The 18,599-nt window shown below is 43.3% G+C and overlaps 2 protein-coding genes across 5 annotated transcripts; one reads left to right on the top strand and one right to left on the bottom strand.

Annotated features, from left to right (window-relative positions):
• Positions 1 to 948: 948 nt before the first annotated feature.
• On the top strand, positions 949 to 9,130 carry LOC142971504 (protein FAM222B-like). Of its 4 annotated transcripts, none has more exons than XM_076112058.1 (4): positions 949 to 1,101; positions 1,407 to 2,636; positions 2,715 to 2,842; positions 3,793 to 9,130. In XM_076112058.1, the coding sequence occupies exons 3-4, from the start codon at positions 2,761 to 2,763 to the stop codon at positions 5,883 to 5,885; spliced, it is 2,175 nt and encodes a 724-aa protein (XP_075968173.1). In that variant the 5' UTR covers positions 949 to 1,101; positions 1,407 to 2,636; positions 2,715 to 2,760; the 3' UTR covers positions 5,886 to 9,130. The 4 variants fall into 4 exon arrangements, with proteins under 4 accessions (XP_075968173.1, XP_075968174.1, XP_075968176.1 ...); XM_076112059.1 differs by having other exon boundaries at positions 957 to 2,112; positions 2,540 to 2,636; XM_076112060.1 differs by having other exon boundaries at positions 965 to 1,101; positions 2,540 to 2,636.
• Positions 9,017 to 16,332, bottom strand: LOC142971454 (transient receptor potential cation channel subfamily V member 1-like). Its single transcript, XM_076111978.1, has 15 exons — positions 16,208 to 16,332; positions 15,635 to 15,789; positions 15,047 to 15,199; positions 14,310 to 14,447; positions 13,908 to 14,212; positions 13,257 to 13,433; positions 12,680 to 12,835; positions 12,480 to 12,575; positions 12,315 to 12,385; positions 12,072 to 12,237; positions 11,931 to 11,997; positions 11,484 to 11,818; positions 11,105 to 11,229; positions 9,581 to 9,687; positions 9,017 to 9,492 (listed from the first exon to the last, which is right to left on the bottom strand). Exons 1-15 carry the CDS (start codon positions 16,330 to 16,332, stop codon positions 9,413 to 9,415), a joined length of 2,256 nt encoding a protein of 751 aa, XP_075968093.1. The 3' UTR covers positions 9,017 to 9,412.
• Positions 16,333 to 18,599: the final 2,267 nt, after the last annotated feature.

Here is an 18,599-nt window from a genome sequence, read left to right on the forward strand (position 1 = left end):
TGCTTCATTTATTTATTTTCTTGTCAGTATTGGTTTAACATGTTAACTTTATATCAATTATTTACTATTATTATTTTTTTAAATAATTTTTGTTATGGAGGGCAGAATTACATTTTTTCATAATGTGTTATTTGCAGGGTTTATATAAATATGTATTAAAGTAAGTTGGATTCATTTTGATGTAAACTTCTTGTGTGGTGGAGGGAGCTCAGACTTTGTTGTGATCCTTCTGCTTTTTAAATCAAATCCATTGCAGGTGCTGCAGTCATTTAGTAAATGATAATATACTGCAATACTGACTGCTTTTTGATACTTAAAGTACATTTATGGTGCTTGTACTTCTCGACTTAAACTTGCAATGCCAACACCCAGCGGTGGAATTTATTTACTCAAATACTGTACTGTAATTTTCAGGTACTTGTACCTTTTTTTTGTTTTTACATTTTTGAAGCCAATATTGTACTCTTTAATCCACTACATTTATTTGATGACTTAAATTACTTTATAATCAGGTTATTAATACAAAATATGAATCAACTAACACATTGTAATGTCTTATTGTAGGTTAAGCTACCCAGCAACATATAAAGTAATTAAAAAAGAGCCCCACTTTTATGAAATCATGACCTAGTGTTTCATACTTATTCTGAAATGGGCTATTCTGCATAATGAGCACCGTTATTTTTGGTATATGGTATTTTGATGCTGCTTTATGTACTTTCACTGAAGCAAGATTTCCAATGCAGGACTGGAACATATTATTTACACAGTGGTATTGCTATTTTTACATAAGTAAAAGATCCGAGTGCTTCTTCCACCACTGCCTACTACGCCCTTGAGCTTTTTTTGTCATGTCTTTAATAGTATAACATCCCATCTGTGGGAATTATTGGACAGGCGCTTAGCACTGACGCCTAAATGCAGGAACCGGCGGTCCTCCTCACTGTCTGCGCATGCCCGACAGACGTAGCTCTCCGTAGCCAGACAGCAGCAGCTCGGAGAACCAACACCGGGGATGGTCTCTTCATTTTTTTCTAAAAATACAATATAAACGTTAAATCTCCACAAAATGAAGTTCCCCTACTCATAGATTCGCGAGGAGTAAGTATAATGCTCTTAAATTCGGGTCGCGTCGGTGTTTCTCCGTCTATGAAAAGCTAAAGTTTGCTAACCAGCTGGCCTGGTCACAATAAGCACAAAGAAGCTCCTTATTCATTGGGACTCGAGCTAACCTATTCAGCGATGCATTTTTGTGATTTCCCACCGCAGTCAGTCCAGTCCATGTTAGCTGGCTGAAATAGCCCCGCTTCATGTATTAGGTCTGTGCTAACGTTAGCTAGCTGTGGTGAATTACAGCAGATTGAGGCTGGATTGCTAGTCAGATGGCTAACGTTATCTCGCTACAGACTGGCTGTCTGAAAGTGGAGCTACCTCACTCATGACGGCTGTAGTAACGGTGTGATCCGACACGGCCGGTGCTCTGGTTAATTCAGGGCGTTAGCCGACGACGGTGCCAGAGATCCACACGGTAGGTGTGAGCTGTCTCTGTAGGAAAGGTCACGTTATTATCCGGTCTGCATTAATGAAGATCCTCTTTCTCCTTTACACGCACTGCGTCCTCCTGAGGCACACCGAGGGTAAAACAGAAGAGCCGAGTCAGGAGAGAAGCGCTGGTCTGCGTTCAGATCAAACGGAAGAGCCAGGAGCTTTATTGGATTATTATTGAACACGTTTAAGGCCTTTGACTCGTTGGCTTTCCGTTGCTCTCAATACTAAGAGATAGACACAGGCCTACGGCTAAAAACAAGGACGACAAAGCAGGACAAAAGTAAACAACTGCTATCTACATCAATAAATATGTATTGGAGAAAATCAACAATAGCACAATGACGTGCCATCAGTAAGAGAGTGGTGCAGAGTGCTGGAATAAGTATGGACATGATGGTATAAACTACCACTTAATCTGTGATGAATCTAAGATCACAAAGATTACAAAGATGACACCACTATGACAAGTCTATCATGTAGCTGACCAGTGGAAGTGAACTAATGGTGAATCATAAACCGCCTGCAAACCTGTGATGAATCTGCAAAATAATGTGCGACTAAACCGTAAGAGAACACTCCAGAGATCCTTCCCTGCCTTCTTCCAACGGAGGAGACGAGGAATAACATCTGCACTGAAGCTGCAACTAAGGATTATTATAATTTTCAATAATTCCGACCGCTATTTCTCTTGATTGACTGACTACTAGTTTAGTCTATAAAAGGTCCAGAAATGCTGCTGTATAATTTATGATTATAATAATAGATTTGAAAAAATAAGTAATTTTATGTGTATTTATTTGTTGCTTTTTGTTTTGCAAAGTTAAGCCTGATGTTACTTTACATGTATAAGAATGATCCAGTCTCTTCCACACAGTGAGGCAGAGACTGTGATATATATATATATAATATACAGTATATACACACACATACAGAGAGTGTGATAATGATGATGAATAATGATCAATGTCTTGTCCATATATTGTACAATAAGTTGGTGTTTTATTGAAGCCGTCTCTGCTCGCCTGCTGCGCACACGAGCTCCTACAGAACCAGGACGTCGGTTTATTACAAGCGGCCATTTGCAAAAGGTCAAACTACTGGATATGAAAACAGGCCAGCCTAAGTGTCGTCTTTGGCTGACTGGTGCTGCTCTGTTTCTCCCCCAGTATGGTGAGGAGAAGGTGTCCCGTGCTGCAATAGTGTCATAGTGACATGCTGGCTTGCCTGCCGGCATCAGGTGACCCTACCTTCAGACTTCTCTCCCGCACGCAGATGAACACTGGACTTCAGAAATGTGAGTGCCGTTGTGGTCCTATCTGTCCTTTAGATGAGTCATTGGCCAGCAGTCGGGATCGGACGATGTCGATCACGTAGCCACGTTCTAAGATGACAAGAAAGTGTGATTATGGAACATTGTGTCATACATTGACCCTAAAACCTTTAATTCAAGAGCAATACTTTTTTTTATAGTGTAAATAATAGAAATTCTGTAGACTGATGGACAAACTGAATTATAGTGTGGTTAACATGATCTATGCTTAAGATGAGGGTTAAACACATCCGTTGAATACATTGTTATTTTATTTAGTTGTCAAGAGAAGTGCCAGCTCGTCGTTGATGGCACCGTGCATCTGATCCAAAGCCTCAGTGGCTGCAGAGCTCTTAATAGAGAGCAGATGAAGTCACCACGAAGCTCACGCTGCAGTACATTTTATTCCCACATCTCATGCTGTCCTACAGTGTAGTGTTACAGTACGTGTCGGTATGAAGTGTTGCGACTAGGTTTACATACACAAGATATTCCTACTAAGCTGTTTATATGGCTAATGAAAATGAATATTCCAGTTTACATACAGCCAATGTTTTTTTTCAAAGTTTTCTACCAACAGCGGAGCAGCCTACATCCTTTTATTTCTTCAACCGCATTCTTGAAAACGTCGGCTTTGCAGTATTTGTACATATCCCAAAAACTTTCATAATGTTTAAACGTTGGTGCTTTTCTCCTTCCGACCAGAGATGCGGGCTTCTTCTTTTGGTCATGCATCTCTGGCTGGATTGTGTTCAAGGCATGAGATGCATAGAATGCTCCTAAAACCTGAGTAATATCTGCACATCCCACGTCTTAATCGGAAAACGCTCCATTCGGAACGAGGCCTGATGACCCGTATCAAACTCAGAATAACAGTGGAATATTAGTGTGCATGTAAACGTGTTTCTGTTTGTCTGACCTTCCACATGTTTCAGGGGAAACTACACAGAAGATGAGATCTGCCAGCTATCCAACCCCAGCAGAGTTGGATGCCTTTGCTAAGAAAGTTGCCAACAGCCCTCTGACCATCCAGATCTTCCCCAACAGCGTCAAAGTACCTCAAAGGAAGCACATTCGCCGCACAGTCAACGGGCTCGACACGTCCTCGTCCAGCCAGCGCCACAGTCCCTACCCGTCTCAGGTCAGCTCCAGTAGGGGTCTGCTGGCCGTCCTCCGCGCGCCCGCCAAAGGCTTCGTCAAAGAGTCGGACAGCAGCCGCGCCCGGCAGCTCCAGAAGGCCGCCATGAACCCTCACAGCGGGCCGTACGCCGCTCAAAGCACTTTAAATCTCCCTCAACCCACCCCTCACCTACAAGGCCCGACGCCGCCCGACGCCCAGAAGCACCCTCAGGCGCTGCATCAAAGCATGACTCATCCAATGACTGTACAACAGCCTCAAACCGTGCCCCACCCGCAGGCTTTACAGCAAAGGAGCATGGCTCATTCACAAGCTCTGCAGCGGCAGCAGAGTTTGTCCCAGGTTCAGACTCCGCAGCAGAGATTGACTCATCCGCAGAGCATACAGAGGCAGCAGAGTCTGCCTCACACCCAGGCTCTGCAGCAGCAGCAGAAGCAGCAGCAGCAGCAGCAGAAGCAGCAGCAGCAGCAGCAGCAGCAGCAGCAGCAGCAGCAGCAGCAGCAGCAGCAGCAGCAGCTGCAGCAGCAGCAGCAGCAGAGCCAGCCTCATCCACCGGTCGTCCCGCAGCAGCAGCATCTTTCTCATCTGCAGACACGAAAGCATCACGCGGCTCCTCCGCAAGCTTTACTTGCACAGCAGGGAGCGACTCAGGACCTGCGCCACATGTCCGACGGAGCTCAGCTTCCGAGCATACAGCACACCCAGGGGCTAGGCGGCCCACAGCCCCTCCCCCAGGCTGCGGGCGCGGGGCCTCCGACTGCGCCCAACAGCCTCCAGCAGCCCCCACCGGGGGCGTACGGGCCCCGGAAGCTCCCCGACGCAGACGCCCCACCAAATGTAACTGTATCTACCTCTACCATCCCACTATCCATGGCGGCCAGCCTGCATCAGAACCGGCCGAGTGACCTGAGCAGCATCGTGCACCAAATCAACCAGCTGTGCCAGGCACGGGCCGGTATGGGCGCCACCTCCGTCTGCGAGGGCCAGATCGCGAACCCCAGCCCCATCAGCCGCAACCTTCTGATCAACGCCAGCTCCAGGGTGTCCTGTCACCACCCGGCCCTGGGCTCCGTGCCCAGCTGCCTCATGGTGGGACACCCAGACAAAGCCACAGCTCAGACTCCCAATGCTGCACTCCACTCGCAGCCCAGTATAGCTGCTACTAATAGCATAGCTGCCTTTCACGCAGACCCAGAGAAGGTACAACTGCAGCAGCAGCAGCAGCAGCAACAGCAGCTGCAGCACCATTTACATCAGCAGAAACAGCAGCAGCAACATTTACAACATCTGCAGCAGCAGCAGCAGCAGCAGCAGCGCTCCTGGGCCCAGCATCAACTGGCCCACATGCAGCAGCCCCCTGAGGGGGCCCATCCCTGCAAGAACCCAAGGATGGAGCCTCCAACCGAGTGCGCTTACCCCTCTCGAAACCTCAACTATTCCCACAAGCTACCCAACGCCGCACAGTCCTTCGCCCTGAAGCACCCCTCAGAAAAAGCACGGCCGTCGTCCCCCGTTAACTGCCCAGTAGGTTCTATGCCTTACATTAATGGCCACTACATGCAGCCGCCGTGGGGCGGCATCCCGGCCACAGCAGGTAACAATGGATCCGGCCCTCAGGACCTCCCCGGGGCTTTCCAGGAAGGGCAGGCTGCTGCCTCCGCGAACCGTATCCCGGGGGCAAAGTACAGGCCGGGCAAAGAGGGTCCTCCTGACCCGTCCAAGTTGATGCAGAACGTGGATTTCTTAGGAGGGGGCTTCCAGATGCCCAGCTTTCAGGAGCAAAACATGGGCGTGATGGAGAAGATGCACAGGTCGGCCATGGGCCAAGTTCAGGAGCCCAACAACGGCAGCGGCGGTGGCGTTCATGCTCATCACCCGGGCTACCGTTAAAGCGTTCGCTTATCCCCTCTCCGGCCCCCTCCCCTTCTTGTGTTTTGAGTTTTCTCTCAACAGCTACTTTCAGCTCCTGTGGTTTATTCTTTAAGATCTTGCAAGTGATCAATTCCAGTTGAATTGCTCCAGAGCTGGATTTGTAGACCCCACCAGGTTGTGATGTTTCAAAGTATTCCTCAGGTCTTAAGCCATGTCGTACCTTTGTTGCAGATGAAGGGTTTTTGAGATTGTTGTCCACTGTCGAGTAGAATTCCTCTTTTTCATCACTGGCATGGATGTGCTGCTCTTTGTTCGTGTATATATTGTGTTCTAAACTATTCATTTGCAGATGAGAATATGATTGTCACAGTGCTTTTTCCTTGGTTGACATGTAAAACCTTTTATTTTCAGCATTTCTGGCCTTACAACTGCCCAAAGGCAAGATATTAGGATGTCCTCGTGTGATGTTTGCTTTTTTTTTTGCAATTATTTATCCTCTTAACAGGTTTGTGATCCATTTAAATAAGGTTACATGTATATGCAATTAATAGGACTGTTAATGTTTCTGTCCCAGAGGCTCCTCTCGTAGTCGCGGTGGACACTTCCTCTATCAGGAATACAACATGGCTCCTGAACTGTGCCGTTTGTGTCCAGCTAGTTTGTTTCTTTTCTGCATGGTTCAATGGGTGATCACAGTGTGCAAAAACGCCCAACCATCACAGAACTTTAGTTCAAAAATAAGACAACGCCAGCACTAGCAAAATAACAGTAACACTCTCCATGTAGTTTGTGGAGTTGCGAGTAGTTGACTCTGTTTGGTAAGTCTAAAGTGCCCTCTTGTGTGTGTGATATTTCAATAATCGCTTACGAAGAACTTATTTCCGTTTTTGTCGTATTTCTGCAGACGGCCCTACTTGAACTGTAGAAATTCCTTTTTAAATGTTGCGGCCTGACGTCTGGCAAGAGGAGCATAAAGTCCATTAGCCCCTATTAGTCTGTGCAACAGAATAGCATCCCATTCATATTAAAATGCCGTGCGTATGTCAGTGTGTGAAAAGTAAATTGATTACTTGCAAGTACTTAAAATAATGCAAGGTGGGAAAAGCGCTTGGTTTCCCCTCACCACCTTACTACTGTAACACGAGTGAGCTGATGTGGACGTTACCTGTGTGGCTCCGTCTACTGATCGCCGTCTCTCTGCTACCTATAAAGACAAAGGAAGGACATGTAAAGCTAGCTGCGTCTAGCATCAAGCTCCTCTAGTCCTCTTCTTCGGGTTGATGTTTGCTCTGCTAGCCTCAAGCCTTCTGGGAAAAAAAGCCTTAAATGTCACAGTGGTTATCCTCTACTTAATACTTACCTTAACTGACTTCCTTTGCTAGGATCCCAACTTCAGTCTGGCTTCGCTGTGAGAGAGAATGAAGTGTTTCCTTTTTCTTTTCTTTTCTTGGAGCTTATTTGAACTCTGTACTGTCTGGTCATTGGACAGAGGTAATGTGTGTGTGTGTGTGTATAGGCAAAGGAAGTGGTGATGTTGCCTTACATTGAAACATTAAGGTAATCATGCTACTCCTACTTGTTGATAAAGCACCCATCCTACTGTCTCAAATGTTGCCTATCAAGGATTTTAAGATGTTAAAATATGAATAGTATTTAGCCGAATGAATAGGTATGTAGAACAGGGCTGTAGCAGTTATTTTAAAGTATTTGGACTGTGTGTTTTTTAGTTGTTATACTTAATAAATATCCTGATATAGTTTAATTTATTATTATTTTTGGACCACTGCATCCTGAAGCCATAGGTGTTTTCACATTAGGTGCCATAGGTGAATCCCATTGACGCAGTGGGAGCTGAATTGTCCGTTAATCTGACGTCTTTCCCAGCGCTGAGCTTTTCTTTGCTTTGTTCTCCGTTCTCTGATTTGTGCTCGGAAACACACAGTACAGGTCAAAAGGGAGGAAGAGCTGCTGATCTGCCGTCTGCAGAAAGAGAGACAGCTTAGATGCGAGCCGTAGCTTTTCTGTGTTTTGGTCTTTATACTTAATGGCAGTTTTCTTTCCTGGCTCTCATTTTTGATGTGCCTGCCCCTTAAAGCTGCTATAGACTTTTAATCTGAACACACACTAGTATGATTTGTGTGTGTGTGTGAATAGTAATGTGTATGGGCTGTATCAGTGAAAATAAGTTCCTATTCATGGGGTGGACGCATGGTGAAGATTTGGTCTATTCTTTATTCCAAATCTATGTAATAACTGACCAGGACTCAGAATGGCAGAGTGATTTTCAGGAGTTTGACCCACTGCATTGCAGGCCCGTGTGGGTTTCTCAACCTTAAATCAACACTAATCGATCCGACAGTCCTGCCCGGTTTATTTTTGAACTGCCTCGTTACAGCCCGACATAGTCAGGTTCTACAGTTTCATATGAAGTGCCTCCACTGGGCTTAGTATGGAGAAATGTGTGAATGGGTGCTTGTGTGTGTATGTTAAGCTTGGGTACTTGCACACAGGAGTGTGCGCGCCGACAACGCGCACAAAGTTAATCTCTGACGGGGGACCAAGCTACTTAGTTATAACTACTGATACTGTGTCATGGACTAGAAGTCCTGAAGTGTGCCACGACTCCTCGACGCCGTCAGGATGTGTGAACTGTTTGCTGCTGACTCACTGACCAAAGTGACCAAGCGTCCCTCTCTGTAACCACCCCGGCCTAAAAGCCTCGGCGAGCTTGTATCGGGAACTGATGTTCTGACCGTACTGAGCAGCAACCCGGTGATATAAAGCAGAGCCGCTGCCCTCGTTTGTCACGCTTAAAGAAAATCTTGTGAAGTAAAGATGTGAACGGAGTGTTAAAAATAAATCTAGAGTGAGTGGTTCCTCTCTGCACAGTGCACCCCAATTTTGTTTCAGCCAAGACAGATTCAGATGTTCTACCCGGAACTTTGCATGTTCTGTGGTTCCTTTCACACTATTATCACACACAGTACACGTGGACGTGTAAGAATCTCATCTAGCCGACTTGATGGCAATATCTATTGGGACACAGGTATGAGACGACCCTCTAGATTGATTTTTACTCTGATTAATCCGATTGTCTTTGATCAATTGAAGATGTATCCTGTTGTGAACGGCGGTGGAGGGGGGGGGGGGCTTACTTTCTCTACTTTGTGAAAATGTGATATTCCAGTTTTGCCTAACCTTCAGGAATAAAAATGTCTTGCACAAACATTCCCCCTAACCAAAATAAAGTTTGCAAACACGGAGCTTTTGCGAGAGACTGTCTTTGTTACAAACACATTCATATGGTCAAGATCAACCTGTTTTCTGTCATCAGCCAAGACATTCAAAACAAGAGCATTAGTGTTCCTACAGGTATAATTCTGACAGTATATACAGTACAGACAGACTAATGTTTTTCTGAAGTGGACATGGCATACAAAACATTTTTAAGAAGGAAGGGACCATTGTGGCTGCAAATGCTCCCCTGAATGTGAAAGTTCAGACTTGTAACTGTAATGGATCTGGTTTTGGATGTTGTGCTGAACCTAGACACAAGTGGTGTGCGTTTGTTGGCGACGTCTAGCACCGATCCTCTCAAAGACTGGATTTGGCCTCCACAGAATCCCTGGAAGATTAAAAGGCAACTCAGTATTGGTGGCACCTACACGGTAAGAAAACAGCAAGTTGTTTGTTTGTCTGCTCTGTTGTCCTACCAGCAGTTTGGTTGGGGGGCTGTGACTTCATCATGCTTTCCCCGGGGTCTTCCTCGTGGACATAACCAACATCTGACCTCCATTGTCTCCAGTTCATTTCGTCCACCCTGAGGTCGAAGAAGACACACATTGGAATACTAGAATAGACACTAGAAAAATAAAAGCTGTCCGTATGACCAGGGTAGGAAATTTACATATTTTTTAGGGGGCAATGTTTGCCCCCACTGACTGAAATCCAGGGGCATTTAAAAAGAAATTGGGGGCACTTTTTGAAACTTGTAAAATACCATTGAACCTTTGTTCAAAATAATAAATATACTTAATTAGGCTTACAATTGTCATCAAATGGCAATACTAAGACTATTAGGCAGTAGTCTACAGATTCAAAGTGTTTTCTTAGACTTTTTGAACAAAATTTCTTTATTCCATTTGTTAACTTAACAATTATTAAGTCAACGATGCCTTGATTACATATACATCAATCATTGTGAATTATTGAGAAAAAATATTTTTGTAGCACCTCAAATATTGTGATATTACCCATTTTTGTCCTGAACTTATGCATTAGTCGTGTGGAATTTTTGAGAAAAACATTTTTACAGCACCTTCAAAATTTAAAAAATGTGCCATTTGAAGGTACAAATTCAGTTCAGAGTTTTTGCTTAGTAAAATATCTTAATTGACTGTCAGTCAGACTAATGCATTTCCAGATGCATTTCCAGACTAATGCATTTCCAGCAACCCTCAAATCAAAGAATAAAGACACTTTACGCACAATTTAGGTGTATTTTCCCTTTAACTCACGAGATGCAGGTAGCATGTTTTATACTTAATGTGAATATAATTCATTTAATCTAATTTCCATTATGCAATATGTATAATTTGTTGGTATCTTATTCTGAAAACCGGATGTTCGTCTGAAGAAACCGGATGTTGTCTCACGTTAATCTTTCCGCTCTAAAATGTAAGTGTCTGCTGAGTTGACCGCAGTCTCGCAGTCACAGGTCTGATGAAGAAGCGCTCCATTTATTTATTTGTTTAGAACGTTCGGTTCTTCACGCACACTGCGTGTGCGTGAAGAACCAGTCAAGGCGAACCAGTCAAGGCGAAAATAAAAAACATTCTATGGCAACTGGACCGGGTCATATAGGCTACGATGTTTTTGACAAGTTCATTAAAGTATCATTATTATTAGAGGAAGTTATGGGGGCATTTTTTGCCCCTCTCCTTGTGATATCAGGGGCAAAATTATATTTCTTAGGGGCAGTTTTGCCCTTTGCCCTCGTGTATTTCCGACGCTGCGTATGACACAGTGAGGCCTCTGGTAAATGATACAATTTGTTTCTTTGTAAATTTGAGTGAACTGAGCCTTTAAAAGATGGTGGCCAGTATTCAAGATTAAGACAGTAATTCCTAGACACATTTGTATCTAGCTCAACACTCCACCGTGTTTGTAAAATAGTTTAACACCTGTACAGACTAAACAATAGGCGTTAATATCAGACACATGCAGCGGTGGTTTACCTGAAGAACCTTCGACTCTCTCCCTGCTCGTCTTTGAAACACACTATTTTCGACAGCGTGGAGTACAGCTTACTCTTCAGGCGCCTCGGCAGAGTCCTCTCCATGTCCAGAATTGTAAAGGCCCGCTGAGGACGTGCAACAAAATGTCAGTGTGTCAGCCCTGGTGTTATTGTTTGTTTGTGCACAACCTAGAAACCCTTAATATCGAAGCACTTCTTCAAAATGAATACTACTACTACTATTAATATTATATTCACTACTAATATCAAGCCACATTTACAGACATCCTTCAGAAGTATCCTAGATTTGTGAGATGAACTTATTCCTGCGAGGTTTTGCGTGCTGTAAAACAAGTTTACAGACCAGAGCAGCTTCCCACCTGCAGGTTCCAGATGTTTTCGCTTTCTTTGGAGATTCTTTCGACCGTGTTGCCCATCACGGCTATGAGCATGTTGAGCAGCAGGATGTAAGTGAGCACTATGTACATGATGAGCAAGATGTAGAACACTTCCTTGCACTGAACGTGGTCCGTGAACTCCAGGTCTCCCATTCCGATAGTGAACTTCATCAACTCCAGCGTTGTGAAACGGAGGTCGTTGTAACTTGGCTTCTTGCACTCAAACGGCTCATCATCAAAGCTCCTCCCACGTGCTGGAGTGCCATCAGGAAGCTTTTCATGAGCTGCAGGAGAGTCTTCTATGAGGGTTACAATAGCTACGGAGGAGGAGAAAATTTAAGTCAGAAGACTTTACTTTGCTTGAACATCTTAAATTCTTCATTCTGCATGTGCTTAACTTTTTGCATTTTACGTCTGTGAAAGTCTTACCAGCAGAAAACCCAAAAAGGAATACACCATAGACACACAAAAAGTGTAGTAGGTCACCCAGGATCATCTAAAAAGAGAGAAAAAGACTGTAAATCAGGCTACCCACGTCTCACGCTGAGACTTTTGGGTACTTCTACTTACTCTTTCCATCATGACACTGTACATCCCCAGTTGTTTAAAGCCTCTTGAGTAGTAAAGAACATTGATCCAGGCCAGAGCCAGCGACAGCACGAGGAGTCCAACGAACTCTCTCAACCCACAGAAGTACAACACTGTGCAGATCAGGAGGAGCGTCGCCTGCAGGAAACTGCGAAACAAAGTGGAGTGGTAAGAAAGTGGTGATAATATATCTGTCCTTCACAAGAGGTTAAAGGCGATACTTACAATAGAATGTCACTTAATCCATTCGTGTACAGAGCTTTGAAGGTTGGGGGGTTCCTCTTGAAAATAGTTAACTGTGGATTCGGGAGTCAAGACAAATGGAAATAGTTTGAAAATGATTGGGACTCTTTTTGTGTGAATTACTGGAACCGGATTCCACTTCCTCACCGCTTTATAGAAAAACCACGCAGCTCCAAGGACACTGAGGAGCTCGCCAATGCAGCGAATGTAGTCGAGCGGGTCATCTTCAATGGGAAAAGGTGGCTGCAAGTCAAAAGGATGAGGAGTCATTGCTCAGGGCTAATGAAGTCGTTAAAACCGTTTTTTAATCAATGGATGGTTTGGTTGGTTTAGTTTTTTTGCCTTACCTGTCCTTCCTTCCTGTAGAAGGCCACAGAGGTGAAGATGCTCAGGTATGACAGGTAGACCAGGAAATTCATCAAGAATAACTTGGAAGCAAACCTGTCCCACTTGTCCTCCAGAAGGCTGCGCAGCGGCTCGATCTGGAGCATCTCGGGACGATTCTGAGGCGACATTCACAGGATCATTTCCACATCAAAGGCCTCTATTGAAACTGGCACAGCGAAACCCCAAAAGCCTTTGATCGGGCCTTGTGAAGGCCATGAAAGCTTGTTTACAGAAACAAAGAAAGTAAACGGTAAACAACTGCCAGAGCACTGCCAGATGTTTCTGTAATTTTGCAGTGCTGCTACATAATTCCTCCATTATAATAAGCATATCCTGAGCATCATTTCCATATATAGCTACATGTCTACATCTATAAAATGAACATTATATAGAATACATATGTGTTGACTTAATCCTGCTCTATATTATCTGAAGCAGGAGGATGTTGTGTCTGACAATGGAACCAAACAGCACTTAGGAAAAATGGTCATTTGGTAGACCTTCATGTGCATATCATTTATATCAGATATTTCATACCGGAATTTCACTCCCGAAGACGACTATCTCCAACACAGAGTTGTCCTCGTTGGTGTCGATGGAGCTCGTGTCGTAAAGTGAGGAGTGAACGGGTCCATAGACCCATTCTGTAAACTTCCTGGACAGCGACCTCATCTCCTCATCCACAAACTCCCGGCGTAACATGTGGCTGAACAGCTGGACAATGAGAGATCAGAGAAGGGATGGTTATCTTTTGTGACAATACAAGAATCTCCATGGACAGGTTATCATAAAATGGGTCCCTGGTCAGAGACGTGTTAAGGGCTCTAACCTCTTCTACATAAGATCAAGAGCTACAGACTCAAAGAGGCATCTTTGTGATCATGTTGGATCTCTCTGTAGTGGTTTTGAGTCGCTTTGTAAACGCTTTGCATCTCATTTTGGTTGTTTTGCGACCATTTCTAGAGGATTTGTCTCCTTGAAGGCAATTTGTGGTAATTTTATGTCTCTTTGTGATTTCCCAATAGAAAATGTTGAAATGTGAAAATGTTGCACACATATGGCAGGTCAGTTTAAGTGTTATAAGGCAATGCAACCATTCTAAAAAATTACTGTTTTACATTAAGAAATTAAACCATCAAAGTTTACCCGAAAACAAACACAAAGACCTTCAAAATAAACTAGACCTACCCCAATCTTGCCGAGCTTGGCCGCTAACTTCAGAGGAGTCAGCCCCTGATTATTTTCAATCATTTCCAACAGGACTTTTCCGTTTTTCTCAACTCTGTTGTGCTGAACAAGGATGTCGTCGTACATCTTTGCGATCATATCTGTGTTTTCTGCCGTATTGTCTGCTATGACTATCAAGGCGTGCAGCACAGTGTTTCCTTGTGAGTCCCGGTCAGTCAAGTCAGCTCTTCTGTAAGAGTTTTCTATGAGGAAAGACACAATATTGGGCTGGTTGGTGCAGGCAGCCAGTGACAGAGGAAGCTCTCCTATTGGAAACACACAAAGGTCAGTTTAGTGACTTGGTTATAAACAACTGGGATAGAACAGGTAGCTTCTTTTTTTTAGTGGGACGCAATTACCCACCAAAATAAAAGCCCAGCCCAGCCTTGCGCTGGAAGAACCTCCCATTGGCTTTGACTTGCACATCTGCTCCTTTCTGGACCAACAGCTTCACATAGTCAAAGCTCCTTCTCTCAATGGCGATGTGCAGGGCCGTCTGACCTGTGAGTGACGTGTGTGTTATTGGTAGAGGACACAGAATTGTAATGTTTTCTGCACATCGTTAGTCTCTCAAAGCTATTACAAGGAACTTTGATTTTGAAAATCTCTGAGTAGTGTTTCGAGCAAAATACGTGGAATCTGAGCCGGTGGCACTGATGACTAGCATTGAGAATAACTATATAGAAATAGCCAGTATGCTTTCTGATGGTCTTGTTTACTTATGAAGGTTATATACAGGCAACAGTTTTAAATTTAGACTGTTTACAGTATATTGTACAGATACAGGTCAAGAAGCACTTATTTATGGCCAGGTTCTACATCGTTCACTCTGCTCTATCTTTAGAAGGAGTTTAAGAGCAAAGTAAATCACCCTGAAGGTATACAATTCAAATGAATTAAAAGCAGCTGTATTCATTTATTGGGTATGCTGGCAACCGCATACATTTCTAATGAGTGTAATATATGGATTTTACATGTTTTTATGAGGCCTTTCAGGATATATAGAGTACAGTCTTTACAACATAAGACAACTTCTATTCTTTGGACCATCAGCTTCAGAAGTACCATCACTCGTGAAGGCCAGTTTTCTATTCACCTACCATTGTAGGAAGGATCTTTGTAAGATGCGTTGATTACATTTTCTAAGTCTCCAGTTTTCTCGGCTATGTCAAGCAGGACTTCAACGGTGTCATTTTTGCCATCCTTTAGGTTCAGCAAAGCTTTCAGGAGAGCCGTTTTCCCAGTTGTTTCATCTGAAAGTTGTGCAAAGAATAACAGTTTTGTTTCCCATCACACTATTCACATCAATGTGTAGAGAGTTTGTGATGATTCAATATGTACTACTGGTATAACCCCTTATTTCACTGTAAGTCTCACTGCAAACAAATTGTTCCTTTTGAGACATACAGGTTTTATGGACCAATTCACATCAAGCTTCTTTGGAGTTACTGTTTTCATGGGCTCCTGAATGAAATGAGCCTTATCCATTCATTCAGACCCGTTTGACTTTCTGTCAGTGACACCTTTTCTGAACAAAACTCTTTTAGCCACCAGCAGATGGTCTTGCTCTGCATGACAATCATCTATTTCACTGCACAAACACACTTTCCAGGAGACATGGCTGTACTGTTTCACACTAACATGACCATAGATGACAGCAGGACATAGTCAGTTATAAAAACAAACACCTGTGAACTCTGGGCTTGTAAGTTTCTTATCATTAAGCTGCAGGAACTCAAACAGGCCATCAAGTTGAGTTGTGTCTCCCTGGGATGCTGCTTCAAAGACTCTCTCCCTGGTGACTGCTTTGCTGTAAATGTTGTCAACACTGGTATCACTTTGTCTGAAATGTAGAAAATCATACAAGTCATAAACTGCTTTATGCAGCTCAAGATTTCCAACGATGCTATCATATACTGTAACTCTATTTTAACATCTGTAATCTTTAAACAATGTACAAAGAACTCTTTGGTAACACAGTAGTTGTTAATGAGTGTCTTAGGGAAAAGGATCCGGACCAGCTTGTGAACAAGTACAGGTTTAATCAGGCTGAAGCTTGTTTACCTAAACAACCATGTCACCTGATACTTATCAGTCCCCGAAGGCTCAAATGCTCAATTTTCTTAGCAGCAATAGAACCACACTGATTTCTGTGTTGACATCTCCAGCAGTCAGTCTGTGCAATTTCATAATTAAAAGCAATGTGCATAACCTGTGAGAGAGGAATCAAACACCGGTTGTTGGCCAGTAGGAGCGGTTACCGAGATATTGAGACGTTGGTATCCATTGGGGCAGGAACTATCTCTGAGCCTTCTGTCTTGAGGAGCCAATCCAGACTATTGCCCTCCTCTTCAGGGCTTGTGTCCGGTGGCTGTCCATTGTCCATCTTATTTGTCGCTAATAATCAGGTCGTGTATGACAAAATACTATGTTTGCTTCCCTAGCTCATCGGATACGATGAGCCACAGCTGCACAGGTGTAGAATTGCAAATGTCAGGGGCAGCACTGAAGCGCTGATGGTGTTTGTTACCTTGGTCACGCTCCGCCCTCTCCCGAGGGCAGGGCAAGTCTGTTGTTTGCCCAACAGCAGTTTTTCCAATTGTAAAAAAACTCGTATCTGCTTACTCTCTGACATTCTCTTATGAGCTGTTACGTTATGTTAATACGTTCTCACTTTTTAGGACAGCTTGATACCCAGATTCAAACGAATGTATCTCAGTATGATCTGAATGCCTTAATTGCTTCACTGAAAGGTCATTTTATTGAGCGTTATTCTGATGAATAGTCATTTGATTCAGTTGATGGTTTGATTTAATAATAAAAAAATATTACTTGGCAACTGATAAACTGATTTGTATTGTGTATCCGAATATCACTATTAGCAGTACAACTGCAAGATTGTTGGATTCGAAATGCATAATCTTATAAGTAGTTTCTCACATTCATTTCATTTTGTGGCATCACAACTAGCCAATCACGGTTCAATATGCCATTCATACAAGAGGACCCATGATGGAGTTTACAGTGAGTGGGTGGCTTTATAACAAATTACCATTCAGAGCAGAGCGTACCATATCTTTGGAAACATTTAAATATTTGCAATGTCTTGCTCACTTGTCAGCCTTGACACAATTTATTGTGTCCAAAGCCATAAGTACTGTGCAAAGTTGCATCTTTCTGTACTCTAAATGTGCTGCTCTTCTTTGCTGCACTTTGACTGTTGCATAAATCTAAACCAGTGACTATTCCCCTCACCGTTTAAAAGGCTTCACCGCTATCCCATATCAATAAATATCCTTCTTTATCCAAGAAGCCCTCCATTATAATAGGCATATCCTGAGCATCATTTCCATATATAGTTACATGTTTACTTCTATAAAATGAACATCATATAGAATAAATATGTGTTGACTTGGAACCAAACAGCACTCAGGAAAAATGGTCATTTGGTAGACCTTCATGTGCAGATCATTTGAAGTTAAAGTTGGATGAAATAGATATTTCATACCGGAATTTCACTCCCGAAGACGACTATCTCCAACACAGAGTTGTCCTCGTTGGTGTCGATGGAGCTCGTGTCGTAAAGTGAGGAGTGAACGGGTCCATAGACCCATTCTGTAAACTTCCTGGACAGCGACCTCATCTCCTCATCCACAAACTCCCGGCGTAACATGTGGCTGAACAGCTGGACAATGAGAGATCAGAGAAGGGATGGTTATCTTTTGTGACAAAAGATCAACAGCTACAGATTCAAAGAGGCATCTTTGTGATCATGTTGGATCTCTCTGTAGTGGTTTTGAGTGGCTTTGTAAACGCTTTGCACATTTTTCTCTTTTTGGTTGTTTTGCATCTCTTGGTAGACAATTTGTGCATATTTTGGAGCGTATTTTGTATACGTGTGTATCTTTTTGTTTCTGTCTCATTTTGGTCATATTACGCCACTGTGGTAGTTTTGCTGCCCTGTTTCACATGAGCTCCTAAATTGAATGAGCCTCATTCATTTATTCTGACCTCTTCCACTCTCTGTCAGTGACACGCTCTGCATGACAATCATCCATTTCACTGCACAAACACACTTTCCAGGAGAGCTGTACTGTTTCACACTAACATGACCATAGATGACAGCAGGACATAGTCAGTTATAGAAACAGACACCTGTGAACTCTGGGCTTGTACGTTTCTTATCATTAAGCTGCAGGAACTCAAACAGGCCATCAAGTTGAGTTGTGTCTCCCTGGGATGCTGCTTCAAAGACTCTCTCCCTGGTGACTGCTTTGCTGTAAATGTTGTCAACACTGGTATCACTTTGTCTGAAATGTAGAAAATCATACAAATCATAAACTGCTTTATGACTTTATCTTTTAAAACAATGTGCAAAGAACATTTTGTCTGTCTAAATATCACTATCAGCAACACGCCTGCAAGATTGTTGGATGCAGAATTCATAATCTTATGAGTAGTTTCTCAAATGTATTGAATTTTGTGGCATCACGAGTGTGGAAGCCAATCATGATTCTTTATACAAGTGTGAAGTGGAGCACATGTACTAAGGATGGATTGTACAGTGAGTGGGTGAGTTTATAACAAACTACCATTCAGAGCACAGCGTACATATCTTTGCAAACATTAAAATATTTGCACCATTGGGCTCAC

The sequence above is a fragment of the Anarhichas minor genome, unplaced genomic scaffold (genome assembly GCF_050575085.1).
Source record: "Anarhichas minor isolate MPS153535 unplaced genomic scaffold, ASM5057508v1 ptg000046l, whole genome shotgun sequence".
Lineage (NCBI taxonomy): Eukaryota > Metazoa > Chordata > Actinopteri > Perciformes > Anarhichadidae > Anarhichas > Anarhichas minor.